This window comes from Schistocerca nitens, chromosome 1, assembly GCF_023898315.1.
Source record: "Schistocerca nitens isolate TAMUIC-IGC-003100 chromosome 1, iqSchNite1.1, whole genome shotgun sequence".
Classification (NCBI taxonomy): Eukaryota; Metazoa; Arthropoda; class Insecta; order Orthoptera; family Acrididae; genus Schistocerca; species Schistocerca nitens.
In genome coordinates, this window is record NC_064614.1 from 189006691 (window position 1) to 189022864 (window position 16174).

Sequence of the window (16174 nt, forward strand, 5' to 3'; positions counted from 1 at the left end):
GTGCTTGAGTTCAACTGATTGTCAAGACCATTTGTTGGTCAATTCTATTGTATCGTTTAAATACGTCACACGTATTCACAAATGTTGACTATGCTGGTATGATATTTGGATACGGGTTTTGTAATCGAGACGCCACTGCTACTTTTCTAAACGCAGAATACCAGATTTAACACTGTCAACTCACATTTTCGCTAATTCGTACGTGTGTGGTGTGTCAGTAGGCACGTTTCATCCGAAAGTGCGGATGAACTGCGTGTGGGTGAAGTAAAAGACGTTATTCAGTAGGTACAAGGTAGTCTTTCAGCAACCACATGCAGAATTTCTAGACGTATCAGTAATTCTAGACAAAAAGACAGTAATGTCAGACATTACTTATGCACGACCTCCACCCTTTACAATTTCAGTAGAGTCATCACCTCAGTAACTTGGGAGAGAGGGGAGAAGAAGTCAATGGTAGACGATAGAAATTTTATCATTGGTGAATTTACACTTACCGATTAATATCATTAATGTTTAATGATGAAAACAGACAGTTTTCTGAGGAGACACATCTTCAAAAATGCTTCTCCGTAAATGTGTGGTATAGTATGATAGACAATTATGGACAATCAGTCGATTGGACCTGCTGCGTTATAGCATGTCATAGAGACTAGCAAACGAGTTTCCAGGATTATAGGAAGGCGTTCCTTTGGGGTACTCTTCCAGCAATCCGGAATCTGTTCATATTCTAGTCGTCACGTGGTACATCCAGAAAACCTTACATTCCACCCAAATATAATTCAGCAGAAATGATCACGTTTCATGGTCACCAAAGTACCCAGACATTAATGATTTTGATTTTTGCCTGTATGGTCGGACAAAAGACGAATGGATCTTTCAGATTGTGACTAATAGTGCCCTGAAACAAAAGAGAAAAAAAGAAAGAAAGGAAACACCAAGACGATCTCGGAACAGCTGAAGTGATGATGTCAAGAAAATTCGAAAGTGCTTTGAAGTTTGGAGTGGAAATTGGGAAAATCATTTGCCTTTGCATGTAGAAAATGCATGAGATGTCTACATAGTTGGACCCAATAGCCAGTTACATTTAGGTTGGGAGTGTGAGAAATTGCCGAGAAGTTTCGAAATATTACGACAGGGTGACTCGTTGTCTCGAGGGGTGGCCTTAAAATCCCTGGCAGACCAGTGTGGTTCATAGTTTACTTAATTTTCCCAAATTATTTCGCATATTATAAAAATCGCTTCAACGGCGCGACAACTGACTGCTCACTGATCGTTCTCCCAGTGAAAAATGTACACGTCTATAATGACGTCGATATCAATTGGGTGTTAAACACTGAAACTACTCATTATCACTACCATATGTGTTGAGATCAACTAGCGGCAGAAAAATCATCGTATTTAATTGGCCCAGTGTAAACCAACCAAGACATCTGTCGTGGAGGAACGGCTGAAATGATACAGGTAGCAAAACCATCAGATAGCCTGTAAACACACCGTAAAGATAACTCGCGAAGTCACTTCCTGACAGATTAAACCTGTGCGATGATCCGGAGCCGAACTGCTTTGGACTTTCCATAATTTATTACTTATCCACTCAGTTAACCAGAAGTGCCTCCTGCGTAGTTCCAAAACTTCAACTGTAGGTACAGCTGAATATCTTAGATTACATTAGATTAGTTTTTCGTTTCATATGTCCGTGCTGAAGAGATCCTCGTGGATGTGGAACATGTCAATATTTTTTTTAAGCTGAAATAACAATACTAGTAGTATGAATATATACAATACATCATGTGCTTCTATTAAAAAATTAGTCAATGGAGTAGAAGGAGTTGGCCACTAGTAAGCCTTTCAGGCTCCTTCTAAACTGATCTTTATTTGAAACTAAATTTTTTATTGTTGTTGATAATTCTTCCGGGTTATATGGCCGTGGTGCATGGAATTCTTCTATTCCTAACGTTTCGTCCAATACTACGTTGGACATTCTCAGAGGTATGGCTGGTCCTGCTGAGTCCTGCCAGCCATACACCTGAGGATGTCCAACGTAGTATTGGACGAAACGTTAGGAATAGAAGAATTCCATGGACCACGGCCATATAACCCGGAAGAATTATCAACAACAGTATCATCCGGTCGTGAAAGCCTTCATTGTATGATTAAATTTTTTATTTTTGCTGGCAAACTATTGAAGATGAGTGTTCCTGAGTAGTGGACCCCTTTTTGAACTAAAGTAAGTGCTTTTAAGTCCTTGTGCAGATCAGTTTTGTTCTGGTATTGTATGTATGAACTGAGCTGTTTGTTGAAAAAAAGAGATACATTATTTAGGACAAATTTCTTTAAGGAGTAAATATACTGAGAGGCAGTAGTTAGTATACCCAGTTCTTGAAGAGGTTTTATACAGGACGTCCGTAGATTTACTCCACAAATGATAAGTATTACGCCGGCCGTAGTGGCCGAGCGGTTCTAGGCGCTACAGTCTGCAACTGGGCGAACGCTACGGTCGCAGGTTCGCATCCTGCCTCGAGCATGGATGTGTGTGATGTCCTAAGGTTAGTTAGATTTAAGTAGTTCTAAGTTCTAGGAGACTGATGACCTCAGAAGTTAAGTCCCATAGTGCTCAGAACCATTTGAACCATTTTTTTTTGTTTTTTTTTTTTTTGTTTGATACGTATTACACGCTTTTGGACTCTGAAATCTTTTGTTTGACTTGAAGAGTTACCCCAAAATATTATACCATATGAAATTATGGAATGAAAGTAGGCAAAGTGCAAGCTTTCTCATTTTTATGTCTAATATGTCAGCTAACACTCGAATTGCAAATGCAGATTTGTTAAGGCGTTTCTGCAGTTCTGTGATGTGCTCCTCCCAATCTTAGTTGCACAGCAAGGTAAGTATTCAGACTGCGGTTCATCACAAACTCTTATTTGCTACGAACTTTAATTACTGCGGACGCTCCAGAACGAAGGGTTAATTCCGCGATTCTCGAAGGCTGTAGTGTTGGTGACGACGCTATAGAGGTGGAAGCAGGGCAGCGAGGTCTGCGGCGCCAGTGAAGTGCTGTCATGCAGCAGTGATCTGGGCGCCATGACGTGGCGCGGCATGGCGTCGCTATAAAACACGGCGCTGCGGACGGTATGACCCGCGCTTGCACAACGCAGGCAGGCACGCCGGCCGCACTCGCCGCTCGTCACCGCCCAGGGATGGCGGCCGCGTTGGTCGCCCTCTGCTGTCTGTCGGCGCTGTGTCTGGCCACCGCCGCTCCAGCAGGTCAGTGGCTGCTCGATTAATGGTGCTGGAAACATTTCCACCCGGCACTCTCATCTCACTCAAGAGGAGGTCATCTTTCATACCGGGTATTAACATATATTTTTATTGGTGACTGAGGACAGCCGGCCGGTGTGGCCGTGCGGTTCTAGGCGCTTCAGTCTGGAACCACGTGACCGCTACGGTCGCAGGTTCGAATGCTGCCTCGGGCATGGATGTGTGTGATGTCCTTACGTTAGTTAGGTTTAAGTAGTTCGAAGTTCTACGGGACTGATGACCACAGATGTTAAGTCCCATAGTGCTCAGAGCCATTTGAACCATTTTTGACTGAGGACAGCGTACTGAACATTACATCAGTATTTAATTCATTTTCAGATTAATAACTGTAGCTGTTAGGAGTGATATGTTTTTAGGTTGGTTAGTACCTCCAAGCACATGCGATAAGGACATCAACGCTTTCTTTTCCCGTGGACAGCAGATAAGGTGTTGAGGTGTGGCCACAATATGGTTGATCTATTCTGACAGGCGTAATCCACTTAGAGGTGCCGTTACAACTGTGCACAAAACACCATGTACTAAATTATACGATGTGTTTGCAAGAAGACCGCCAGATGCAGAGGAAACAACTAACACACTGACGTGGGTACATATTAAGGTACCACTGATCAAAATATCTCCACTTAGCTCTACTCATAACCCTAACAGCCAGCATATTTGAAATTATCAGATTAAAACTATTTACCAGGTGTACCGGTATGAAACGTGCGTTTTTTTTTAATGAAACACTAATTTTCTGGACACCACGCCATTAGAAATGTCCGTCTTTTGAAGCAAACCAATCAGACACCTAATTTTCGACTTCTTCGTAGGAATCGAAGTGTTCCTCAGCCAATGCGTGTCCCATTGATGAAAACAAATGGTAGTCGGAAGGGGCCAAGTCTGGTGAATACGGAGGGTGGGGTAGCAGCTCCCAGCCAAGTGTTTTGATTGTATCCTGAACCAGTTTTGCTTTGTGTGCAGGTGCATTGTCGTGTAAAAAAATTACTTTTCCATGTCTTCTGCCCCATTCTGGTCTTTTTTCGATCAATGCATAATTCAAATCGATCATTTGTTGTCTGTAGCGATTATTATTCACAGTTTAACCGGGTCTTAGAAGCTCATGATACACCGCACCTTTCTGATCCCACCAAACACAGCGCATTGTCTTCTTGCCGAATCGATCTGGTTTTGCACTCGATGTTGATGGTTGTCCCGGATCAGCCCATGATTTTTCCCGTTTAGGATTCTTAAAATAAATCCATTTTCCATCGCCTGTGACAATTCTATGCAAAACTGATTTTCTATCATGTCTTTGAAGCAAAATTTGACAAATGATTTTTCGGTTTTCCATCTGTCTTTTCATTCAGTTTAATGTGGCACCAATTTTCCACACTTTTGGACCTTTCCCATAGATTTCAAACGGTCAGAAATTGTTTGTTGTGCAACATTTAGCATTGCTGCCATTTGCTTCTGACTCAATGTATGATCTTCATCCAATATTGCTTGCAATTCGGCGTCTTCGAACTTTTTTGGTGGTCTTCCACGTTCTTCATTTCTTACATCAAAATCATTATTTCTGAACCGTTGAAACCATCCTTTGCATGTTGCTTCTGATAGAGCATGATCACCATATGCCTCGACAAGCATTCGATGCGACTCTGCAGCACCTTTTTTCAAATGAAAACAAAAAAATTAATGCTTTCCGCAAATCATCACTTTCTGGTACGAAATTCGACATTGTTACCACGATGAAAACGTATGATGTTTTTTGTTCCATGACTTGATTTATACTAAATATCTTTGACAGATGTCATACCAACCAAACAAGCAAAAAATTAAGGCTCGTTCACAACAAATGTTCCGTATAGACACATTTGTATCTTAACGCTCATTTCATACCGGTACACCTGCTATTTTCACCTGCCAGATGATTGCCGAGGGACTACATGTTACCGCTGAATACGTTATCTTCATAAATTGAGCTACTGTAATAACATAAAAGATGTAAGTTATAAGTAAACTAAACAACAGTTTATGATTGCGTTAGTAATAATTACTAATAACAGATAGTCATTGAGGGTGTTTCCTGATGATGCTGCTGTGCATATACAAGTCACAAAGGTAGCAAAATGTAGCGAAATGAAGGAAGAGCTGCCAAGGATCGGCGCTCGGTGCAAGCGTTGGCGGTTGACCTCAACATAAACACCTGCAACGTATTCTGCACAACTAGACAGAAAGACGCATAATTGTTTCTTTACAGGACTACCGAACAATCATTGGACGCAGTTACGTCCATTAAATAATTGAGAGCGATTTAACGTGGAACTGTCACGTAAAATTAATCGGATATCAAACTGAGATTCATTGGAAGTATCCTTGGAAAGTATTCTCCATCAACGAAGGAGGTAGCTTAAAGAACACTCGTTCGACCGATACTTGAGTAGCAGTCATCAATTTGGGATGCTTGCAGGGTGGCATTCATAGATGAAATTCATAAGTTGCGAAAAAGGACAGTGCGTTTCTTCACAGATTCGTTTAGTAAGCGTGAAAGCGTCACGGAGATGCTCAAGCCCAATCTAGTGGCAGACGCCGTAAGAAAAGCGTTTTCTATCACTGTGTCGTTTACTGTTAAAATTCCAGGAGCAGAAGTTCCTACAAGAATCAACCAATATATTACTTCCGTCTGCTTATACATCGCGAGAAGACCATGAAGGTAACACTCAGAAGTTTCCCAGTAATCGTTCTTCCCATGCAACGTTGGGGATTGAAAGAGTAAAGAGAGGAATGGACTGAAGTACACTATAGGTTTTCGCCCCTCTAAGGTGCCTTGAGTAGATATAGATGAAGGCAACAAAATAATAACAATAATAGCAATAATAATAATGGGAAAAGTATGAATCAGATTCAGGCAACAAGTATCTGTGTCTTAGAGACCAGAGTAGTAAGTAAGGCCAATTTGAATAGACTGTAGCAGCAATGGATCCCTGAAGGGAGGAAAATCTACGGGCAGATTAACAGGATACAAAGTACCTCCGCAAATAAGTAACTGGTTCGGAGAGTTTTCGGCATGTAGACTACGTATGTTGTTGTAGACTGGAAATATACAGCAGTACAAAGATTACATTGTGGACACACTCTGAAAGACAAAATGATCCTGTCTATTTTCGGTATGCAGAATGTCCTAGTTAAATCAGACTACTGATATTCACGAATACTTCAATACAGTGTAAGAAGGATTCACCTAGTGGTAGTACATTAACGTCCGCTGTATGGTTAGTGCGGAGTGGTCAGAATAATACTAGCCAAGACAATATTTGTAAGCTTGATACTAAATAACCTTTTCGTCTTCAGTTCATGAGTCTTTCGTATGTTTTGATGCTGTCCTCCATTATTTCCCAGCTCCTCCTAACCTTTTAATTTCGACCTAAGTCTTTCACCCAACTTCTTCTATAATCAATTTTTCATATCCAAATGAATAGAACGCTACTTTGTGTCGATACAGCGCTGTACGTGATCTGTCAGATTGTGAGGACCAGATCCGCCTGAGGGGTGGCAGCAATAACGATTTCAGTGTTCTGCTTCAGATTTTTCATCGTGTGGGATTATGCTAGCATACCTTAGCTTTAAACTTGGGCCACAGAGAAAAATCACAGGGAGAGACATAAGGCAGTATGGGAAGTCAGGATGCATCACTGCCTTTGATGACTGTCCTCTCCTCTTCTCACAAAAAACCTCATGAACTGTTGACAGTGTTGTATGAACCCTGTCTTGTTACCCATTTCACATAAAACTTGGTGTGCCGCTTTCTAGTAACTATTTTACCATTTTATTTTGGCCATTATTTACCTGTAACTGTTTTTCATCTAACAAGGTATGACTTCCTTAAATGTTTTCGTAATCAGAATCGTTAGGTCCTTAAAAGAGGGATGTTTGGAGATAACAGATGTCACTGTTTACAAAACTCTTTCAAAAATGGTTCAAATGGCTCTGAGCACTATGGGACTCAACTGCTGAGGTCATTAGTCCCCTAGAACTTAGAACTAGTTAAACCCAACTAACCTAAGGACATCACAAACATCCATGCCCGAGGCAGGACTCGAACCTGCGACCGTAGCGGTCTTGCGGTTCCAGACTGCAGCGCCTTTAACCGCACGGCCACTTCGGCCGGCCCAAAACTCTTTGGCACAAAACGCAGGTAGCACTGTTCCACAACCACTGGTACTAAATCAGAGGATTACCGGTAGTAACTGTTCTGACATCCCTTTCTTACCCAGAAGTGGTCTTGGACAGCTACTTTCAGATCGTGCGTCATCACTGTACCGTACACTACATAGACATAGGTTTCCATGTGATTGTGCCAGGAATTCAGGGGACCAGTTTCCTGGATCATACTTTTTTTTAGTAAAGACGGACAGCGGGATTCTACTTACATTTCTTGTGCCATGTACTACCTGTACTGCACTATAATTTTCGATAGTACCCACCATCTTCAGTGCTCTTGATGGTTTCGGTGCTAGCCAGATGTTTAATTCGAATGAAATATACAAGCAATAACAGAAGAAACATAACTGCGAAGACGGAATTAACAGATTTATAAAAAAATAGCAATTACATAGTGAAGGGAAGGAACAAGAAATTAATGAGAAATGTTTACTTCGTTTGTATACTTTGTTCATCATGAGAATAAACCTGATGCAAACAAACACAAATGCGATGATTTGTCAGCAACTGTAGCTTTCGTACCCTGGTGTTGTTCCGCTCTTTTAAATAGATCCAACTTATGTATTAGATATCTTATTACTACGTCACAATAAATGAAACTTTTAGATATTCTGATGTATTAACAGCCACCAACGTTATTCTTAATTATACTTTAGCGAAGTAATTTTTATTTCAAAAATCGTGTACAGCCACAATCCTTGTCAGCGCTACTTGTGCTCCGATTGTCTTGCTGTTCATGCGTACTGTGAAAAATAGATGACACTCCTTCTTGCATCGTAGCGAAACACGGGCGCGCAACACCGTTAATAGCTAGAAACTAGTTGTTCTCAATGTTTTTCACAAGATTATAAGGGAAGGCTATTTAGTTAATGGGTGGCGTAATCTGCAGAGCCACGTGTGCTGTCGGGCAGCTATTCGAAAACCGTTGTGATTTACAATTTTTTTTTTTGTTCGATTAGAATACCTAATTCATTCAGATATGAAATTCATCAAATGTGTGGGAGTTAACTCGTACGTAACCATAATTTTTTCAAGAAAAATGTACTTCTCTTAGTTTCTAATGACTTACTGCACGCAAAATTCTGGTTTTCATTGTAAATACATATTTCAACTATCGACATTTTATAAAAGATTGTTAAAGGTTTTTGAAGTTAAAAAAACAATATAGAACAAAATTTTTGGACAGATGTCGTCTCACAAAGTGCATAAGTGACGTAGAAATGATGCAAAACAATAATTTTCACGGCTTCGAGCACACTATACAAAAGCTACATTTTTACAGTTTTCTTCACCTTAACACTGTATCTGAACCCAACACAGCTGATCTGGAGCCTAGTTAAGGGTTTTTTCGCGAGAAAGGACAAGACATGTAAGGGAAGGTTTACTATCTTTCGCCCAATAAAAGCATGTTCTTTGAGAATTTTTTTCTCTGGATGTGTTATAGATATCAATAACAAATTTGGTTAAAATGGCTGCCATCTGAAACAAAATAGGGTTTTTTCATCGATTTTTCGACTTCGTCGGCCAGGTAAAGATATTTATAGTTGATGGGTCGGAATAAAAGTGGTACAGCTCCTAGACAATTTAGCTAGCTTCGTCGGAAACAAAGAATCATGCAAATCGGTTCTGCAGATTTGAAATTACCATACCGCGCGATAAAAAAAAGTCATTTCGAGAAAAACGCGTTTGAAGTTTTCACTACGTATAAATGCAATATTATGCAACTTACGTTCAATCTGCTATTCCGGGTCCATAAACCAGTCCTTCCTCTTCCTCACAGAGGGCGTTCTGCTCGATCTGGGCCACCCTGCGCTGCTCCAGAGCCGCTCGTACGGCCGGTTACAAGCGGTTTTCGGCTGCTTGAATCCGGTGGTCGTCCGAATGCTTGGCGAACTACATCGAATAGAGTCCAAGGGTGACGTCCATCGTTGTCTTCAGACTTGCTGAATACCCCTCGTTGAAGCTGCTCACTGCCAGGAAAGTCTCCACAGTCTTCGCACCAGAATGCAAATGCTTGGGGGCTAACTTCCAACCACACGCGTTCAAACTTTCATTTCAATTTTATGCGTTTCCTCCCAAGCACCGGTAGAATAGCTCGTCCTCCGAAAGGGACTCGTAGATCAGATGAATCACTTTTTGAACTTCTTTGGAGAGCGGCTGGTCGTGTTGATATTCGTCCAGATGTCCGGTAGCCTCTCCAATGCGCCACTTGCACCAACCAGTTTACCCAGCCGGACAATTTCGCTGTTTTGGGTGGTCATCAGTCGAATACTTGTGGATATATGTTGCCCAAATTGCCTACTTCATCTGTTCCACCGAATTGGAATGCCGTCGGATTGCCTAGCCGTAGTACGTCGTAAGCTCCTTAATCACTTGATCACTTGATCCTTGGGCAAGCACATAGAATAATTTTTCACTACTACAAAGTCGAAATGCCCGAAAAAAAAACTGGTGCGCGAAAAAGGCCAATTTCAGGCAGGTGCATTTTTTTGTTCAACAGCGAATAACAAACATTTCCGTCCCGTATTCGGAAAAACCGTTTCAGGGCTGGATTCTAAACACTTTTGTAGATCCAATTTTTAAAAAATCGATTTTTTTAACGAAAAGATAGTAAACTTCCCCTTAAGCTTCCAAAGGTACTTGAACTAATGCACGAAGATTTGACGCACGTCACTGCCGAACGATGGTGAAATACAAAACAGCACGTCATAAAAGAGGAGGAGGAAAAAGGGATTTTTTTTGGTGGCTTGGGATTCTGTTGCTGGTCACCTCGTTAATATGGTCCCAAAAGGATGAATTGGACAAAACTCTGAAACTCGTTACAGGAATGAAGAAGTGTGAGAATAAATTGGAAATACAAACCATTCACAAAATCTAGTGTCTTACCAGAAAGTATCTACGGAATTTTGGAACAGATGACAAATGAGGCGCTGTATTTAGTCTCCTGGGCTGCGTCTTTCAAAATAGCAAAGCTTGGTAATGATAGTGTTGCCACCTCAGTCAATACCTTGTAACTATGCAACACTTGAAATGTTCATAAGCCAGCTCTAAAGCCCCAAGAGAAACGAAAAACATTACAATGACAAAATAAAGGTGAATGTCAATATATGATGACTTAACGGTTCCTATATGGCAACCTTAAATACCTATAACTGAGAAAAACACTCTGCAGTAAGCAAAGAATGAGTGAAATATGCCCTCTAAACATTTCACTTCTGCAACACTCGCTGGTGCCCCATGCCTGTCTCTGGTCTTAAAGACGTATCCAAGTCAGAAAAACATATGAGTTATAAGTGAAAATAAGTCTAATTAATGAACAACATTGTGAAAAAGGTTGGCTATGCCTGAAAACACAGGAAATGTGAAGGGGGCGCCGGGGCGCACGGGACGACGAAATCTCTGTAGCCGGTACTACGTGAAATAACACGTTTTGCTTGTTAGTCATATAAAGAAGTAAAGCTGTTGGTTGAGAGGAACCGCGTAACAGGCTGAGCTGCTGGAGCGGAAATATTTTGTTTCTTCGCGCATATTGGCTACTACGTACGCCGAGGTGTATTGTGTGGTGGTGACTGTTTTGACAGCATGCAAACAACAATGTCAAGTTGTTATTGATGTTTATTAAATACGAAGAAGAGTGCCAGTACAAACACTCTTCCTATAGAAAAGTGCAAAGAAAATTTCTGGCAAGGTACGCGTAGGCCTACTCTTGGGCTTTTACAAATTTCCTTAAAATGTGACAATAGTACTCCTAACACGAAATTACTTCAGGATTATCACTTTATCGTGCTAGTTTGTAAATTTCCCTTTCTGTTCTCGAGATAACTTGATCATCTATAACGATACAAGTGTTTTTAGAAGCTTCCTGGTATCTTCTTTAATTACCATTTTGGAAAAAATTCTTTCGGAAAGATTCCAAACTTTTAAGATATATTCATTTCAGAGCTAACATTAGACTCACTGTAAACCTCACCTCAATCAACATTTTTTTAAACTTTCTCAAAAATTTCTCACTGTGTATTTCATGAACCATTATCATCGTTTTCTTTAGATGAATGTAGATTGTAAATGTTGCTATATCATGTTATGAGGGTGTATCAGTACATTATCTATCAGAGCACTGCTACATAAGCATCTCGTGTAGGAAATAGTATAACATAAAGTAAACTGTAATTGGCTCGTAACATGTCTAGATAACTTTTCTTACCAGATCAGTTTAAAACATTACATGAACATCATGAAAATCAATAGACCATTCTTTCTATTTGACAGACATCAAACTAAAATGTTAAAATTTTTCATGGAAATTCCTCAGTTACCCAATGGGAACCTGTGTACTGTAAAAACGACAAGTATTAAATTGTCCAATATTAACCCGCAAACACGTGCTTCTGTATCCTGATGTGTGCAGAATTTACTTATTTCTATAAGTCGGAATCAATATTAACTGTTTATAAAAACAACTCTCCCAAATCAATTACCAATAAATTTACTCTATTTTAACTCCATTAATATTTTGATGAAGCAAGCAGGTCATCGCTTCCCTCAAGTCTTTTTTGATGAATTGGAAGTCCCTGTCAATTTCATTTCCGGTAACATTTTCATCTCACAGTCCACCTCCGCGTCTGAGTGTGTGCTCCGAGCATGTGACTGCAATGCAGAGGACCAGGGTTCAATTCCCAGTACATGTTTCACATTCCTCCCATATAGACATAAGTACAATTTTCTCTCTCTGTGTCCGCTTTTTCTTTGCTTTCTTTTATTTTTTATTTTATTCATTTCGCTTAAGGGAGGAAAATCAATATTCGACTATGTTCTTACTTGGTCTCCCTCACCGTGTGTATGTGAGTGTAGATGTGTGTGTTTGTGTGTGTGTGTCCTCCGTTTTGTTCATCTCTTTGTGTTGTCTTTTCCTCCAACAACTGACATGCGCTGGCTGGCGAGATGGGCAATAAAAGCGTCACTACGGTCACGGACTGTGGAACCTTGGTGCTAACGCACCCGGGAGCATGTGAACAACCGCAGCCGTCCATAGGTCCGAGGAAATTAACCACCGTGTAAATCATGATCTTGGAAACCTACTGGGGCAACAAAAAACTGCATGAAAAATGCTGTTCACTGGTAGTGAAGTTACATTTACGTCTGACATCCATTGATAGTCAGACTAATTACTGTGCAACAAACTGGTCGACACGAATGTATAATATCTGGTGAAGGAATTACAGTCATTATTTGACGGTCGTGCTAGAACCCGACTACTACTCCCTAGATCCTGGACAACTTGAGCTTTTTGTGCAAAAAGGCCAACTCGTAATTACCGTAACTGATGCGAAATTGCAGGCTAACGTACATGAAAACAGAAAGCGAAACGGAACTGGAATATTTATGTCGGTAGTCCCGTGGCATCTTAAAGCTACGAAAACTTGCAACATCTCTATTCTGGACACTGCATTACAAATACGTAGAATAAAACTATGCTCTAGCGTACCTGTATGCCTATTAATTTTATCACTGTATTGAAACTAATCCTATCACGTATGTGTCCATTGTTCGTGAATGTGCCTAACAAGTAAATTTGTGTGCTATAGAACAGTATTCTCACATGCAACTTTCGTACACGAACACGCAATTGGCGGATATGTAAACGATTATGGTTCTCTGTGACAGGTAGAACGGCCACCAGAATGTATTACCGCTGTTGTCATTTGTGTTTAGTGTTGATACTAGGCCTGGTAGCTTACGTAAGGGGCAGTAGAAGTTGACTTATTACTGTGAAGGACAGAGAGATGCCGCGTAATCATGAGAGACAGCGTTTTCAGTGTCTCACAGAGTTCGAAAGGGGCGTCATTGTGGGTCTCCATTTGGCTGGTTTTTCGAATCATGGAATGTCCAGTTTTTTTGTGGCAACTGTATGTGACAGTGACCTTACATTGAACTCCATGGTAGCGTTAGGGCAGGTATACTCTTCGTCAAGGATCCAAGTTGACCAAGTGTCATCACCATAAGCGAAGATTGCCGTATAGTGCACCAAATGCATCCTAACGCCTCCATGCCTACGTCTTCCATCCGAGAATAGGTAATGGGCTCCCAGCAACAGCCTGTGTCATCCCTCACCATTGGTCGCAGAATAGCAGCAGCCGGACAAGGAAATTACCTTCGCAATCCTAGGCTGGCGTTAACACAGCAACAAAAACGGCTGTGGGTGGACTGGTCTCGTGACCGAGAAGCATGGACTGCTGACGAGTTTCGAGACATTGACTTCAGCGAAGAATCGCAGTTCTTCACTCGGCGATAAATGGCACTTCATAGGTAAGTATGATAATAATAAAAAAAAATTACAGAAATCGGAGCCCCAATTTAAATGTTCGTTATTCCTGCGCGGTGTTCGAGAGTGTAACGGTAAAGAAACAGCTTGAAGATAGTTTAATGAACTACTTAATTGTGAACTGAAAGGTAATCATATAGATATTGATGTTGATGTCGTGCTAAAATGACTTTGAAGTTCGTTGTGCTCTCCATAGGTAATACTGGAATTCAAAATGGTGTTGGACCACCCTTAGGCTTGATGACAGCTTCCACTCTTGGCGGCATACGTTCAGTCAGATGCTGGAAGGTTTCTTGGGGAATAGCAGCCCATTCTTCACGGAGTGCTGCACTGAAGAGAGGTATCGATGTCGGTCGGTGAGGTCTGGCAAGAAGTCGGCGTTCCAAAAAATCCCAAACGTGTTCTGTAGGATTCATGTCAGGGCTCTGTTCAGGCCAGTCCATTACAGGGATGTTATTGTCATGTAACCACTCCGCCACAGTCCGTGCATTATGAACAGGTGATTGATCGTGCTGAAAGATGCAATCGTCATCCTCGAATTTCTCTTCAACAGTGGGAAGCAGGAAGGTGCTTAAAACATCAGTGTAGGCCTGTGCTGTGATAGTGCCACGCAAAACAACAAAGGGTGCAAGCCCCCTCCTTGATAAACACGACCACACCATAACGCCACCGCCTCCGAATTTTACTGTTGGCACTACACACGCTGGCAGATGAGGTTCACGGGGCATTCGCCATGCCCACACCCTGCCATCGGATCACCATAATGTGTATAGTGATTCGTTACTCCACACAACGTTTTTCCACTGTTCAATCGTCCAATGTTTACACTCTTTACACCAAACGAGGGATCGTTTGACATTTACCGGCGTGATGTGTGACTTATGAGCTGCCGTTCGACCGTTAAATCCAAGTTTTCTCACCTCCTGCCTAACTGCCATAGTACTTGCAGTGGATCCTGGGGCAGTTTGGAATTACTGTGTGATGGTCTGGATAGTTGTCTGCCTATTACACAGTACGACCCTCTTCCACTGTCGGCGGTCTCTGTCAGTCAACAGCCGAGGTCAGCCTCCATGCTTTTGTGCTGTACGTGTCCCTTCACGTTTCCACTTCACTATCACATCGGAAACAGTGGACCTAGGGATGTTTAGGAGTGTGCATATCTCGCGTACAGACTTATGACACAAGTGACATCCAATCACCTGACCACGTTCGAGATCCGTGAGTTCCGCAGAGCTCCCCATTCTGCTCTCTCAAGATGTCTATTGCTACCGAGGTCGCTGATATGGAGTACCTGGCAGTAGGTGGCAGCACAATGCACCCACTATCAAAAACGTATGTTTTTGGGGTGTCCGGATACTTCTGATCGCATAGCGTATCTTCTGTGGAAACCTTCTGTTGTTCAGTAGAGTAGGGTTGACTGATAAAGTGCCGCGCTCCACAAAAGTTTCTTTAAAGAGTATCGTCAGTTTTGTCCAGAGTTTGCCATATCGTCTCGCAACACAGGCAATTCTTGACATCGAGATTTCTGTGCCGATTCAGTTGCTGAATATATTGAAAAGTAAGCCCATCCAGACGAGTGTCAGCTATTTACAAATATTTTATTTCCCCTCTAGAAGCTCTGCCACTGTGTTTACTGAAACGGCAGGACAATGGCATCTTTGCTCCAATTACAGATCTTGTTAAAAATCTTCTCTTACATTCCGCGTTTCTTTTGTTTGTCTAATGTCATACTTTTTACAATGTCATCCGAACGTCCTTATTTTTGAACCGAGAGTACAGGACTCATGAAGTTTGTTCTTCAAAGACATTCCACACGGTTTGCTGCTCCTCTTACCCTTAAGGGCAGGAATGGGCTGAAACCCGTCGTCTTTCCGCTAGTGTCAGACATTGCACAGGGACGTCTATTATGTTTAAAATTATTTAGAGGAAGCTTCTCTTGCTGAGTGTACATTCCACAATGGAACTCAGAGTTCAAGACGGGCCCCAATGAGATCAAATGAACTGGTCCCTTCTGAGAATCTATTCTGAGTGTGACGCCAGCGATCCTTAAAGACTATTATCTCGAATTTTATATCTAATGACAGTGATTATACATAAATAGAAGATAAGGGTATCGATTACTTCTCCGTGTAGACGAGAGAGCCAACAGTTTGTGATACCCGTTTGTTGAAGAGAGTGATGAATACATTAACTGCGATCTCTTTGTAACCACTTCAAACTGCACATTCGACAGTAAGGAATCTAGAGCAACCTTTTTACAAAATTGTGTAGAAGAGATAAATGCAATGACGTGCTATAATAGCAGCTGAATCTACGAAAACGGCAAGAGAT

The 16174-nt window shown here is 41.4% G+C and overlaps 1 protein-coding gene across 2 annotated transcripts in view; it reads left to right on the plus strand.

Moving 5' to 3' along the window:
• The first annotated feature begins 3144 nt into the window (after window positions 1-3144).
• Window positions 3145-16174, plus strand: part of LOC126234973 (uncharacterized) — a 58259-nt gene continuing 45229 nt past the window's right edge. Inside the window, exon 1 of one of the 2 annotated variants that reach the window (XM_049943722.1) lies at window positions 3145-3264. In XM_049943722.1, the coding sequence (XP_049799679.1) occupies window positions 3198-3264 (67 nt within the window). In that variant the 5' untranslated portion in view covers window positions 3145-3197. The remainder of the gene's footprint in view (window positions 3265-16174) is intronic. The other variant, XM_049943715.1, reaches the window with a different exon arrangement.